The 13808-nt window shown below is 33.8% G+C and overlaps 1 protein-coding gene across 9 annotated transcripts in view; it reads left to right on the plus strand.

Annotated features, from left to right (window-relative positions):
- Positions 1-13808, plus strand: part of HMBOX1 (homeobox containing 1) — a 128368-nt gene that overhangs the window by 50781 nt on the left and 63779 nt on the right. For all 9 annotated transcript variants that reach the window (XR_006730895.1, XR_006730894.1, XM_045535577.1 and 6 more), the window contains exon 4: positions 6962-7047. Coding sequence is in view for 7 of the 9 variants with exons in the window: in XM_045535577.1 (XP_045391533.1) it covers positions 6962-7047 (86 nt within the window). In the remaining 2 variants the exon portion in view is untranslated. The remainder of the gene's footprint in view (positions 1-6961; positions 7048-13808) is intronic.

Genomic DNA, 13808 nt, shown 5'->3' on the forward strand with positions numbered 1-13808 from the left:
GCAATGATAAAAGATTGTTTTCAATAGATTTTTACTACTGTGGAAGGGTGAGAACCTGTACATAAATTAGTTATAATAGATCATGAAAGAAACTTTAGCAGTAATTTGTCAGAAATAAAAGTAAGAACTAAAATTATGAGTTACAATTCTTCCTGAAGATTTTAAAACTTCAAGATAGAATAATGATGACTTAATATTGCCACATGGAAGATCCATTCTGCAGTACCACAATGGTGAAATTTCCTTTAAACAAACTGCCGTGAATTTATTTGTAGGGTGGAACTGCATTTACATGGATTCTGGGCTAAATGGACTGTTGTATCTAGATTCCAGTGTATACTTACAATGAATAGTTTCATACAGCAGCCACAAGTCACTGTTGATAAGCTTTTAAAACTTTAAGTTTTAAAATATAAGAGATCAATTTGGCTTTGAATTTATTTTCACTTGTTAAAGCAGGTAGCCAAAGTTCAGGGTGTTGCTTTTGAATTCAACATATATATCCTTGTTAAGATTAAGACGGAGAACTGTTTGGGCAAATAAAAGTTAAATATAACAAGATTGCCTTTTAATTATCCTGAGTAGAGAGGATAGCAGCAATAAAATTTATTTGTTGGCATGCTAGCCTGTTTTTTGTTGTTGATGTTGCTGTTAATAAGTTTTGATAAACTTTTAACATAACAGTTGATTTTCAAATATGTATAAGACTAACAAGCAACATGAGAAAACTTTCTTTTTAACAAAAATCTCTAGAAGATTAGCCAGGCTAATAAGGGTCTAAAAGCTTGACTTTTAGGTCATAGGTTGGCATAATGTTATAATTCAACTATATCCTCATAAATAAACAGAAAACCTGTTTAGCAATGGGCAACATTTGTAGTTAAATCCCATAATTACACACATTCAAGTTTTACTGTAAAATACACACAGGTTTACATGTTGTTATTGGTATTTAATTTATATACTGCCACTGTTCGCATAATTAGAATACTTTATCTTCTTCCCTTCCACTGCTTTTGTGTCTTATGATAATCTCGGGCTCTCAGTGGTTCTTCTGGCTCTCTCTCCCACGCCTGCTTTCCTCCAGTGTGCTCCACTCTCCCTTCTCTCAAGTTTGCAGATGGTAACAATACTTCTTAGGCCAGAGGCAGAAGTATATTGAATGACATTCTTACTTGTAATCATTATATCCATGCTGTGAGGTTCACAAAAATTAAATAATTTGCCCAAGAAAACTTATATTTAATATTAGGTGGCAGAGACTAAATTGCAACCCATATCTTTATTATCAGCATGTTTCTGGTATGTGTTGCCTTTGTAAGTAAATTTTTCATGTCTTTGAATTTTAATACAACTTTAGGAAAGGTAGATAGTATAATTCAAGACAAAAGTATGAGTGGCCTCAATGGGCTTGCCCCTCCTTTTCTCCCCCATGATATTTGCTACTTCAAATCAATCACTTACTAACATAATGAATTTTTATTTGGGGGAATGTTAGGGAAATTTTTTGAGCAGTGGATATTTCTGAGTATTCTGTGCCCAATGTTACAGTGGATTGAAACTGGTGGTCTCTGGTGGGGAGCATGGGTGCCTGAATGCCTTTCTACCTCCTTTTGTACGTATGTGATTCACATCTTGCTTGCTCACATTCCTCAAACTCCAGGGCACTCAACCATAAGACATATTTTTAAAATCATATAATTCATTGAGTGTACAAACTTAACTCTTAATAATTTCAAGGTACATAATGGAGATTTTTCTGTATAACTTCATCAAGTTATAACTGTGTACCTAATCAACTTGTTAAGACAGACTGAGAAAGAAAGTAACTGCTACTGTTTCCATGTTTGTGCTAGGGTAAAAAAAAATGAAAAGCAAACTAATATGTGAATTCTCAACAAATTGTTGAATATAACATTTTAGGAAGGACTTTGAAGCCAAGAATGAAGACCCATTTAACACTTTAATATTTTTAAAAATGCATCTATTAATATATAAATATATGTATGGGGAGGTGTGTGTATACACATCTGCCAATTAGTGGTACATACTACCATTGGTATATACACATATACTAATGTGTATCTGTTCTATTATGTATATATTATGAAACAATTTAAATGATGGTTATCAGAATTAATAAACAATGTCATACATTAAAGATGTTATTCTTAACCACTCATGTACTAAATTTTATGAGTATGTCAGTATTTGTACAAAATTCTGAGACTTCTAAGTTGGTTATCTATAGGCCTAACAATAGAGCATTTACTTTTGTTGGTAGGATATTTATGTTTTATAGGTAATAAGATGAAATTTGGTCATGATATCCAGTTACCAGTTACCATGTCATTGATACATAAAGAGTAGCTTTTTTTTTAGAGTTATCTTTTAAAATTTAAAGTTATGCTTTATTTATCTCCTTGGGTGGAAATTCACAGCGGTAGGTTTTTATCTAAAAGTGAAAGAAATTTGTACATAATTGTATTTTTCCAAGTGTGAAATAGTCTGTCTAGGTAAGTATTGCTTCATCTCTGGAAGTCTTTGAGATAGATGACTACCTTTAAGGGATCCTAAAGAATGTGCAGTGTATATTAAGAAGATATGGAAGATCTTAAAGCATATCATTTTTAAACATGCTGTCTTTAATATTTTTTGTCCCAGAAAAGGAAGCAATGTCATTTGAACTATCATAAATAACTCTTTTCCATTCTGACTTGGGAAGCTTAAACATATTTGAGAATAAGAATATAAAGCTGTTTTATAAATTATCTAGATCAGGTTTTCCATTTATTTTACAGCCTTTTATCTCCAACTACAGATTTGTTCATTCATTGAACAAATTAAGCTCTATTACATGCAAACCCCATAATGAATAAGGCACAATCTTTGTGCTAAAGGACTTTGCAGGGTAGTAGGAGAGATAAGATTAGGAACAACTATAATAAAGAATAGCATGTAATGTATTAGCATGTGAGGAGTATAATGGAAATGTTAAAGTTAGCCATTGGAAGAAGAGATCTTTTTTAGCTGTAAAGATCAGGGAAAACTTCTCTAAATAGATGATAGTTAAATTGTGTCTTAATAAAAGATGATTCCACAGAGAGGCTTTACTGATGAATTCATCCAGATATTAAGAAAGGTCTAGAGGTAACGGGAAAGTTTAGCAAGTTACAAAAATAATGGCACTGGCGGGTAGAAAGGAAGAATTTCATCCTGATGTGGAAATGACCCAGATGAATCTATCATGGCAATGATTTGAAAAAGGTAGGAAGAGATAGAGGAAATGGATTTCAATTGGTTAGATGCAAATCAAGTGGGTAGCGTAACGTGGAAGCTGTGGAATCAGAGAAAAGATCACCCTACTCTTTAATTCCATAAGATTTGAGGAGTGGAAATTTTGAAATGTATGAGATTTTATAAGAGAAGGGAGGAAGAATGGATGCATTATTTTAAGGAGGATGTCAAATTGCAGAAGAAGAGAGGAAATGAGGCGGGGGGAGAAGATGAGAGGGTTAGATTTAGAATAAATGAAGTTTCCGCACTAACAAACTGGTGATTTCACAGGGTACAATGAGGACAATAGGAGAGGCAGGTCATTAAAGAAGGCTGAAGGAGGAGGGTATGTGAAAGCTTAAAGAACAAAGCTAACCCAGTAGAGTGGAACTTTTTGAAATACATAAGAGAACTGGACACAAAGTTGAATGCTGTTACCATTTGGAAAATATCTAGTAAAACCAACTAAATGACACATAAAACTGCTTGTGTTTAAATTGACTTTATAGAACTCTTTCCATGGTGCCTTAAAGTACCTGGTACAGACATTTACTTCAGTCTTATATGGTTGTAGCAGATCATTTGTTTCTTCTTTTCTTGGAATCATTTCTGAGGTTTTATAAAATAATACTCAGCATTTATGTAGTACTTTTACAATTTCAGAAAATTTTTAAATTTAAGAATTTTTGATTTTATATATTACATATGTATATGCATTTGATAGTTAATTTCATTGCTTAGAGAAAAATTTTAAAAGCCATGTGAAGGGGTTATTTAATGTTCTCATTTTACCAGATGATAAAACCAAGATCTAGCTTTATTAAATGATGTGCCCACACACACCTTTATCTTTTAAGACTTATGTTTTTATTTTGAAAAATCTTCTCTCTGGTAAAGCAGTACAGTTTTTGATGTTTTAGGTTTTTTAATTTAAACTGGTTGTGGGTACTTAAAAACTTGTCAGATACCTAAAAATGGAGTCTATGAGAGGATGAGTGAATTGCTGTGGTTTTGCAAACTTCTGGGTTGCTTCTGTCTAGTTCAGTCCTTGATGATGTCATGCTGCAAGGCTGTGAATAATTTACAAGCTGGATATTTCCTATTGGAATAATTTGAGCATTATGTCTTCTATATGATTTAGTGTCTACTCTAGATGAATTTGATTTAAAATAAATTGGATTTAAATTTCAATTTAAATCATTAATCAAGAAAATACCATTAAGTCATTTTCCCCCACAAAAGTGTGTTTTTTAATTTAATTTGAATAAATGCTCTCTTAAATTCAGTTTCATTTTCTTAGATCATTCTATACATTGAAATGTAATACTTTAAAATTTCTTAGGTTAATTTTGTAGTATGAGAAACCAAATGATCTGGTTATTTTGTTTACATAAGGCAATTAAAATAGATACTGCTGGCCAGGCATGGTGGGTCGTGCCTGTAATCCTAGCACTTTGGGAGGCTGAGGCAGGAAGATCTCTTGAGATCAGGAGTTCAAGACCAGCCTGAGCAACGTAGTGAGACCTCTGTCTCTACAAAAAATAAAAAAAGTAGCCAAGAATGGTGGCCCACAAACTACTTCGGAGGCTGAGGCAAGAGGATCACTTGAGCCCAGGGGTTTGAAGTTGCAGGGAGCTATGATGACACCACTGTATGCTAGCCCAGACAAATGAGACTCTGTCTCAAAAAAAAGAAAAAAAAGAAATAGATACTGCTGAAGTTATCTCTTCCTCACCAATTGTTAATTTATGTTTGAAAGCTGTTCTGTATTACCTGTATTTTAATTAGTGATTATTTTGACTTCAAAATATATTTATTTGTGCCTTTTTCTTTCATATACACAATTTTGAAATAAAATGAGAATGCGTATTTTTCAAAGAATTATTTCAAATATAGACAAGCATTTTAGGAGTCTAGCTAGTATCTACATCAAAATCTAGATCAATATGAGAAATTTTAAATATTGCATTAGGCAGCTGATTTTTTATTTTCTTCCTTTAGGAATCTTTTTTGATTAGGATTTTCAACTGATAGATCAGGAATATACTTGTAGAGCTACAGATTGGAAACTGTCACCTCTGTCACCTCTCTATTCTTTTCTAGAATTCCCAAAAGAGAGCATAGAATCCACCAACAGAATGTATAACCCCTCCTCATTAAGGGGCTAAAATACCTGATCTAATTTAAATCACAACTGATTCTTCTTAAATAGGATACTTTAGTTTCTCCAAATAATCTACAGAGAGATGTGAACCCATGTAAAGAGTTTGTGGTTCTTTCACAAAACTATTTGTAAAGACTTTGTGATCCTTTTGTCTTAGATGAGGGGTCAGCAAACTTTTTTTGTAAAAGGCTAGATAGTAAACATTTTAGACTTTGTGTCCAAGAGGCAAATTTGAGGATATAATATAGATACTTATAAAAGAGAAAACAGCCACAAATTTTTATTGATAAAATTTAATCTAGAATAATAATAATAGAGTATAATACTTTAAAATATAGGCCTACTAATGAGAAGTATGAAATTTTTGGGGGGAATGAATAATATTTTGCTTAAGTCATGGTCAGCATTATCATTCCCTCTCATCAAATTGATTGCAGATGTCCATCTGTGAAAACGATTCTTAGCTCATAGGTTGTATAAAGACAGGTCGCAGTCCAGAGTTAGCCCATAGGCCATAATTTGCCTACCACTGTGTTAGATAATGTTACCACTATTCTGTGTTACTTTTGAGCTTGAACAAAAATCAGTGCTTTATTTATGTAATCCATTTGAAGATAAAGCATTCAAAGAGAAATCGGTCAGTTTTAAGGGTTTAAGTATGATATTTAAGTATTCTCCTTGTTCCTGTTGGAAAACTGAAGTCTTGCCACTCATTGTCATTCTCCTGAATGTCAGGTCTTTTAAGAATTTGTTGAACTTTTAAATAAGTAAAAATTTGTAAAAGGCATATTAATGGAGGAAAGATGAGGTCTGTAATGTAATCACAAGGACACAGAATGTAGTGTAGTATTTAGTGTTAAGTATTCTTCTGTGTAACAAGAAATCAATAAATGCCTTTTTAATATTAAAATTTTATATTTGACACATCCCACCTTAATTTTTTGTTTATACAGGAAAAAGAAGGCAAGTTAAGGGGCAAAGTCTGTCTTAAAATGGCTAGTATTTTTACAGTTGTGAGAATAATGATTTCTGTTCCCTTAATCATTTCAAAGGTTTTTTAAATGAACGTTATTTATGCAGTTGCATAGGTAACATGCAAACCCACAGTCTACTCACGACTGATTTTTGTTGTTGTTGCTTTTTATTTTTCTAGGATTTCTGTCTGTGTAAGATATATTCATTCCTCAGTAATGAAACTTTGTCTATACCATATGACAGCCTTGTTCCTAATGTGAATTATACAGAGCATGCGATTAACCATCCTCTGGTATGAGACTTATTTCTGCTGTGGTCTTCACTAAAGCGTCTGTCTGATGGTGTGATGTTTTAGGACCTGAATATTTGGTGTTTCTTGGTTTGTTGTAATTTCATATTTTCACACAAGTTTGGTCTGTTTACCTTTTATTTTTGTGTCTTTTCTTTCTGTGTTCTCCCCACCTCTCTGCTTCACCTTTCTTTTAGCAAAGATGAGGATTTCTACCTTCAACATACATTGTTGGTCTTGTCTTCTGTTTTTGTTAGGAGGGACAGCAGTGTGATAAAAGAGGAAATCAAAGCCTTTCTTGCCAATCGGAGGATTTCCCAAGCAGTTGTTGCACAGGTAACAGGTAAGAGCTGAAGAGCCCTTTATTCTGGAATCATGTCTAGTCTCTGCCTTCTGGTGCAGATGTTGGAATATTGCTTGCATTTCTGCATTGCAGTGCAGATCTGTCAATTTAGGCATAATAATGTATGCCTGTGATTTAAAACCCATTGTCTCCGATATCACAGAACTTCTCCAGTGATTTTTTTTCTTTTTTACTTGTGCTACTAAATTTTATAGCATTTGTAATAAGCACATAATTCCCTATTTTATGGCTAAAAAAAGGTTTCTCTAGTTTTCTTCTAATTGTAAGAGAGCTTATGACACATGCACATCCAACAACTATCTGCATTTGTTATTTTTAAAAGCTTTGCAGTCCTCCAAATATAATCCCTAGTTTTACCAATTGAAGTTTTTTTAACCACTTTTCTGTATGTAAAAGCTTTCCTCAAAACATTCCTGAGAAGATAAGAGATACCATTGTCTTCTCTTTGTTCTTTATATACCATCCCATTCTCCACCTGCACCCAAGTCCCATCCCCAGTATCTGGTGTATATGTGTCATTCTCTATTCAGATTGCATTTTTTATGAAGTTCTTAAATTTGGGAGTGCCATGTCTTTGTTAGTATGTGGTCTTTCTTTCTTGGGTCTCAATAATTTATAAAACCCTTAAAAAATAAACTGTGCCTTAGTCATTAGGGGAACCAGAAACTCTTTCACCTACATTTTGTAGTTGCTACATTGTTATACTTTGTACATTGATGGATATAAAAGTTAATTTCCCCCTCCTTTTAGTAACACTGCCAGCCACTAGCAAGCTGTATGACCTTGGGCTGTTCAGCCTCTGTGCCTCAGTTTTCTTTCTTCTACAATGAAATACGTGGATCTGATCTTCAACAGTACCTTCCGATTTTAAGAAATTATTTCTGTTCTCTAGGCAGAGATACATGTTGAAGCTAATTTACCTAAAAGGTTGTTGCTGATCATTAATTTGGTTAAAAATGAAACTTCAGATTTTAGAAGTCTTAAATTTCATCCCAAATATCTAAAGTCAGCCAGTATTTTATAATGTGTGTGTGATATATTACACTCGTAATATATTTTTATAAATGACACTTCTGTTCATGGTAAAAGACTTTAATTAAAGACATGTCCTTCTGTGTAGAAGTCTTACACTGAAAGACTGTGTGTGGATTTAATTGTTACAGTCTTTAGGTGTTTTTCAATAGGATATTTAAAATACATTGTTATCCTTTATCTTTGAGGACTAAGTTCTAGTGCTTAAGGCAATGTTAAGGGCAAGTTAAGCAGGTTTTATTGAAACTCACTGATACGGACTATGAAAAGATGGAGTGTTGTCTTTTTGGTGCTTATATGTCAGCCTCTGTGACTAGAAGCAATAGTATCTTCTAGTTTAAACGCCTCAAAAACAAAAACAAAATTATAGTGTTATAGAATAGCATTACAAAGTTGACTTTTTCAGGTGGAAGTATTTCTAAGTATGTTGAATACCCTGGATCTTGAATCATCTTGGATTTTTAAAATAGTAGCTTTGAAACCCATCCAACATTGATGCAAATTATAATAAAATAACTTTAAAAATCATTTCTTAGGTATAAGAGCATTAGATATACCATAATGGGTGTACTATCAAATATAGTATTGCCTTTTTGAAAAGGAAAACTGAAAGATATATTTTCATATCTTGCTCCTGAAAATACAATCTATAGAACAGCAGTATTGGCATCACCTGGGAGCTCCTTAGACTTGTAAAAATACTGAGTACCACCCTAAACCTGCTGAAACAGAATTTATATTTTAACCAGAAGCCCAGGTGATTTTGGTTTGAGAAGTATGATTCTAGGAGACTGGTAAACTTTCTTGACATTAGCTTCATTGGATCTGCATTGTTTAATATTGCCTCACTCAGTAATATCATGATGCCATCTCCTAGTTTTTGAAAGCAAGAGTTGAAAATACATTTACACATTTATTATCTATAGTATCACATGGACTTTCCTTTTGCTGCTTTAATTATGGGATTTGATAGTGTTAAAAATTTCCTCCATTTCAGAACCCCAACTTGTTCTTTTTCATTTCTACTCCAAAAGCTTGGGTTGGGTTCATCTTCCCTTGATCAGAAATCTTTGACGGTTCTCCATTGTCTAAAAAAGGTAATTCCTCATAATCTGTCTCCAGCCTCCTTTTTTATTGCCATCTTCTATTCAGTATACCCCCAACTGAATTCTACTCCTTACCAGTTCCAGAATTCTGGTTACTTGGATGCTTCCAAATTGTTGGTTGTGCCTAGGATGTCTTTCACCTGCTCATCTCAGCCTTATCAATTTCTACTTAGCGAGATTATCTCGGTTGTTATCCTCATTCTAACTTCTTTGACCACTTTAACCCATACACACCTCTTTTTTCCTTAAATTAATTACACTTAGTTCACCACCGTAAGGTTTAATACTCATTTCACTTATGTATTTTGGAATAGTGTTTTTCAAAATCAGTGACTTTTTCTTACACATCCTCAAAGAGTCTAGCATTGTACATGTACTCTGAACATGCCATGTTTACCACACTTCCTTGTAGAGCTGCTGTGTAGAGAAAGGAGTACTAGTGATGCTAACACAAGCTATACATACGAAAAATTGTCCAGTGTGACTTTGTTCAGTGGTGTGCTCTCTCCAGAAATAATTACTTATTTGCTCAACAAATGCTGCATGATTTCTTGCCCTTAAGGAACTTGCATTTTTCTTTTATCTACTTCAGTTATTTATATAAGGCCAGGGGAATGAGGATGATTGATAACCAGATTGGTTCATTGTCCTCTTGGTCAACTTACTGAATTCCTGTGTTTCTCATGTATTATTGTGTTATATTTTTCACCCAGCCTGTCTAGCCATCAAGCTAAACTCAGGGGCAAGGCTTCTGATTGCAGAGAAGAGATTTTGCTAGAGAATAGCGAGTTAGTGAGAACCTAATAAAGTCTGGCACTCTTAATTGGTCCACCTAGGATAGAGCGAGCCTGTGTAAGGAGGCCTTCTGGTCACTCAGACTCCCTCCTTGGGATACCTAATCAGTATATAGACACATTTTCCTGTCTTTAAATAAAGTAGTCAAATGTATCTTTAAAGAATATCTACCTGATGAAATGTACCCCAAAATAAAGTTTAGGATGTGGTGTTCCAAGAATCTTGTCCTATAACAGATTCTCTTGAAGTCAGTTAAGTTCAACTCTAATATGTGAAATAAGTCAACCTTGAAGTAAAATGAGAACAAGTGGTGCATAACAAAGGAAAATGCTAAATAAAAAAGTGTAATGAGGTGCAAAATTATAACACATGTATTTGTTCCCAAAACAGCCACAGAAGTTTCTTTTTATAGATTCAGAGGATTTCTATAATAAGATAAACAAGAAGTTCATGGGTGGGGTCTGTATAAATAATATCCCACTGATAGGAAAAATGACAGTATAAACAGGATATAATAACAGTGCCTGCTGAATTCCCAGCATGTTATTTGTAGCTTCTTTCACAGTCACAGCTGCTCCCACCAAGGGTGGATTTTACCTCTGTAAGAGGTCAGCCAAGATTCCAAATTCTCACTAACAATGGTGGGGTGGTGAGCATAGCCTTTGCTTTGGTAATAAACACGTGTATTCTGTATTAACTTTCAGGGTAAGAAGGCTGTTTAAGAATGCTTAAAACGTAATTTTTTTAATGACCTCTGGGAAAAAATCAGGCATGCAGAATAAATGAGTAAATGGGCAGCTTGATGAGTGCTTGTCAGCCAAAGAAATATACTAATAGGATTCATGTCCTTTGAAAAAATGAATACATGGAAGAAGAAAAATCATTTAGCATCTCCACATTTTAAGAAATTTATCACAATTTTGTTTTCTTGAATAGTAGTTGTATAATGGAAAAGCAACATAATACCAAGGTTCTAGTCTTTCTGTCATTACATAGCCTTGTGACCCAGAGCCTCATTTTCCTTGTTTATAAGATGAAGGACTTTGACCTAATAGTTTCTTTCTTAGTTCCCTTGGTCTGGCTGCTATAACAAAATACCATAAACTAGTAGCTTATAAACAACAGAAATACATTTCTCAAAGTTCTGAAGGCTGGGAAATTCGAGATCAAGGTAGATTCATTGTCTAGTGAGAGCCTGCTTTCTGACTCATAGACAATGCCTTCCTGCTGTGTCTTCACATGTGGAAAGGGTGAAGGGGTCTGTCTTGGGCCTCTTTTTTTAAGGCATGAATCCCATTCATGAGGGCTCCACCCACAGGACCTAATCACCTCCCAAAGATCCCACCTCCTAATACCATCATCACTTAAGGTGAAGATTTCAACATAGGAATTTTAGAGGGACATTAACATTCAGACCATAGCAGTTTCTATCTTTTCTAGTTGTCAAATCCTAATCTGTTTTTAAATGGTAAGTACATTTAACAGGTTTGTGTCTTAACTGTATCCACTATTCTCGTTCCCCAAATGTAAGAATTTGTGCAAAGACAAGTTCTGAACTGGTTTTAGAAATGTTTCAACTGTACTCACATCACTTCCCTTTTATACTTATCTTTAAAATGAAGGATAAAAACACTACACATTCAATTTAATTATCATTTCTTTACAAAGATGGATATATATTGATCCTCTCCCTAATCAGAGAACTTCAGACTAGATATTGAAAACCAATGAAAGTGCCCATGTACTTTTTAAAAAAATAAACTTTATTTTTTTAGAGAAGTTTTAGTTTCACAGCCAGGTGAGTGGAAAGTAGAGAGTTGCCATATACCCCCTGCCCCACCTCCCATACACAGCCTTCCCTACTACCACCTTCCAGCACTGGAGTGCTACCTTTGTTACAGTCAAACCTGCATTGACAGGACATTGTCACCCAAAGTCCATAGTGTACTTTAGGGTTCACTCTTGGTGTTGCATATTCTATGGGGTTTGGATAAACGTATAATGACACGTATCCATCATTATAGTATCACACAGAATAGGTTCACTGCCCTAAACATCCTCTGTGCTCTGCCTGTTAATCCCTGCCTCCCCCCTAGCCTCTGGCAACCATCTTTTTACTGTCACATAGTTTTGCCTTTTCCAGAAAGTCATATAGTTGGAATCATACTGCATGGAGCTTCAGCTTGGCATCTTTCACTTAGTAATATTCGTTTAAGTTTCCTTCATGTCTCTTCATGGTTTAGTGCTAAATCCATATTCCATTGTCTAGATGTAACACAGTTTATTTATCCATTCACCTACTGGAGGGCATCTTGGTTGCTTCCAGGTTTTGGCAATTATGAATAAAGTTGCTATAATAAGTAGAATTTATATCTACCCTAGAAAAGCAATGTTGATAGAGCCTCAATCACAGACTATGGAATTATCTTATTATAATACAACTAGATATAATTACCTTGCTCATTTAACAAAATTTTATCAGTTCCTATCTAATAGATTTTACCAGTTTTATGTAGATTTCCAATTTGAAGACTGTTGTCTGTCAACAAAATGGGCAGGTTTCTGCATGTGAGATGTAATTCTGTCTCCAAATTGAAAGGGTTTAGAGGGTTTTGTTTTGTTTTGTTTGCTGTTGTTGTTAGGAGAAACCTTCTTTTTAAATCTTCTTTGAATGGACCATGTAATCTATCTTTTAGGAATTTATCCTATAGAAATATTTGCTTGTGTCTAGAATAATGACTATACAAGATTATTTATTGTAGCATATTATATGATAGCAAAAGGCTGAGTGTCTATCAGTAGGAGGCTAGTTAGGTAAATTATGGTACCTCTATATTATGGAGTACTTTCTGTCCATAAAAGAATGAGGCAGCTCTATATGTCTCCAGGGGAATGAGAAAGGGAATGGGTTGTAAGGTATGAATGGAGGATGACTTATTTTCGTTTCTTGTGGCATTTGTACTTTATGCATAAGTTCTGTATTTAAAAAAAAAAAAACAATTTTCAAGCACCAGTTTTAAAAACATACACCACTTCACAGGCTCAACAATAACGTGTACTGGCCAGATTCAACTCAAGGGGGTCACCAGTTTGCTCTATGTGCTCTCTGATACCCATCAGAATCACAACAAGATTTTCTTGTTTCTGACAAGATGAATCTGAAGTTCGTCTGTAAGAAAAAATGCATAAGAATAACTGGGAGATTCTTTAAAGAGAATAGAAGAAAGGGTTTGAAGAAATTTGCCCTACCAGATATTAAAATATAATACATTGTTCCAGTAAGGAAAACAGGGTCATTTTGTCAGATGGATATATCTGTTGTGTAGAACAGAGTTCATTAACAGATCCTTGGATATAAGCAAATTTAGCTTAAATAAAGGAAGCCTTTCAGATCTTTAAGGAAATAACATTTTTCCATTGATTATTTGAAAATGAAAAACGTTAAAAATTGTCTAAATGAAAATGAAAAGAATAAAACATCATACCAGAAACAAAAATCTGTATTCCATATAGAATAAAGAACTAAATAAATACATTTTAAAAACTGGGGAAAAGATTTTATACTAGTGTTAAAAGAAAATAATAAATATTTTTATTATTTTGAGATAGGAAAAGCTTTCCTAAGCAATACATAAAACCTAAAAGATAAAGTTGTATGGATTTAACTGTATAAGAATCTTAAGCATATGTCCAATAAAAGACATTGTAAATGAGTCACACTGAAAGGTATTTACAGCATTATAGAGCAAAAGATTCATATATCGAAAGAGCTCTTGAATGAAATAACGTCATTCACAGCAACGTGGC

Source organism: Lemur catta, chromosome 22 (assembly GCF_020740605.2).
Source record: "Lemur catta isolate mLemCat1 chromosome 22, mLemCat1.pri, whole genome shotgun sequence".
Classification (NCBI taxonomy): Eukaryota; Metazoa; Chordata; class Mammalia; order Primates; family Lemuridae; genus Lemur; species Lemur catta.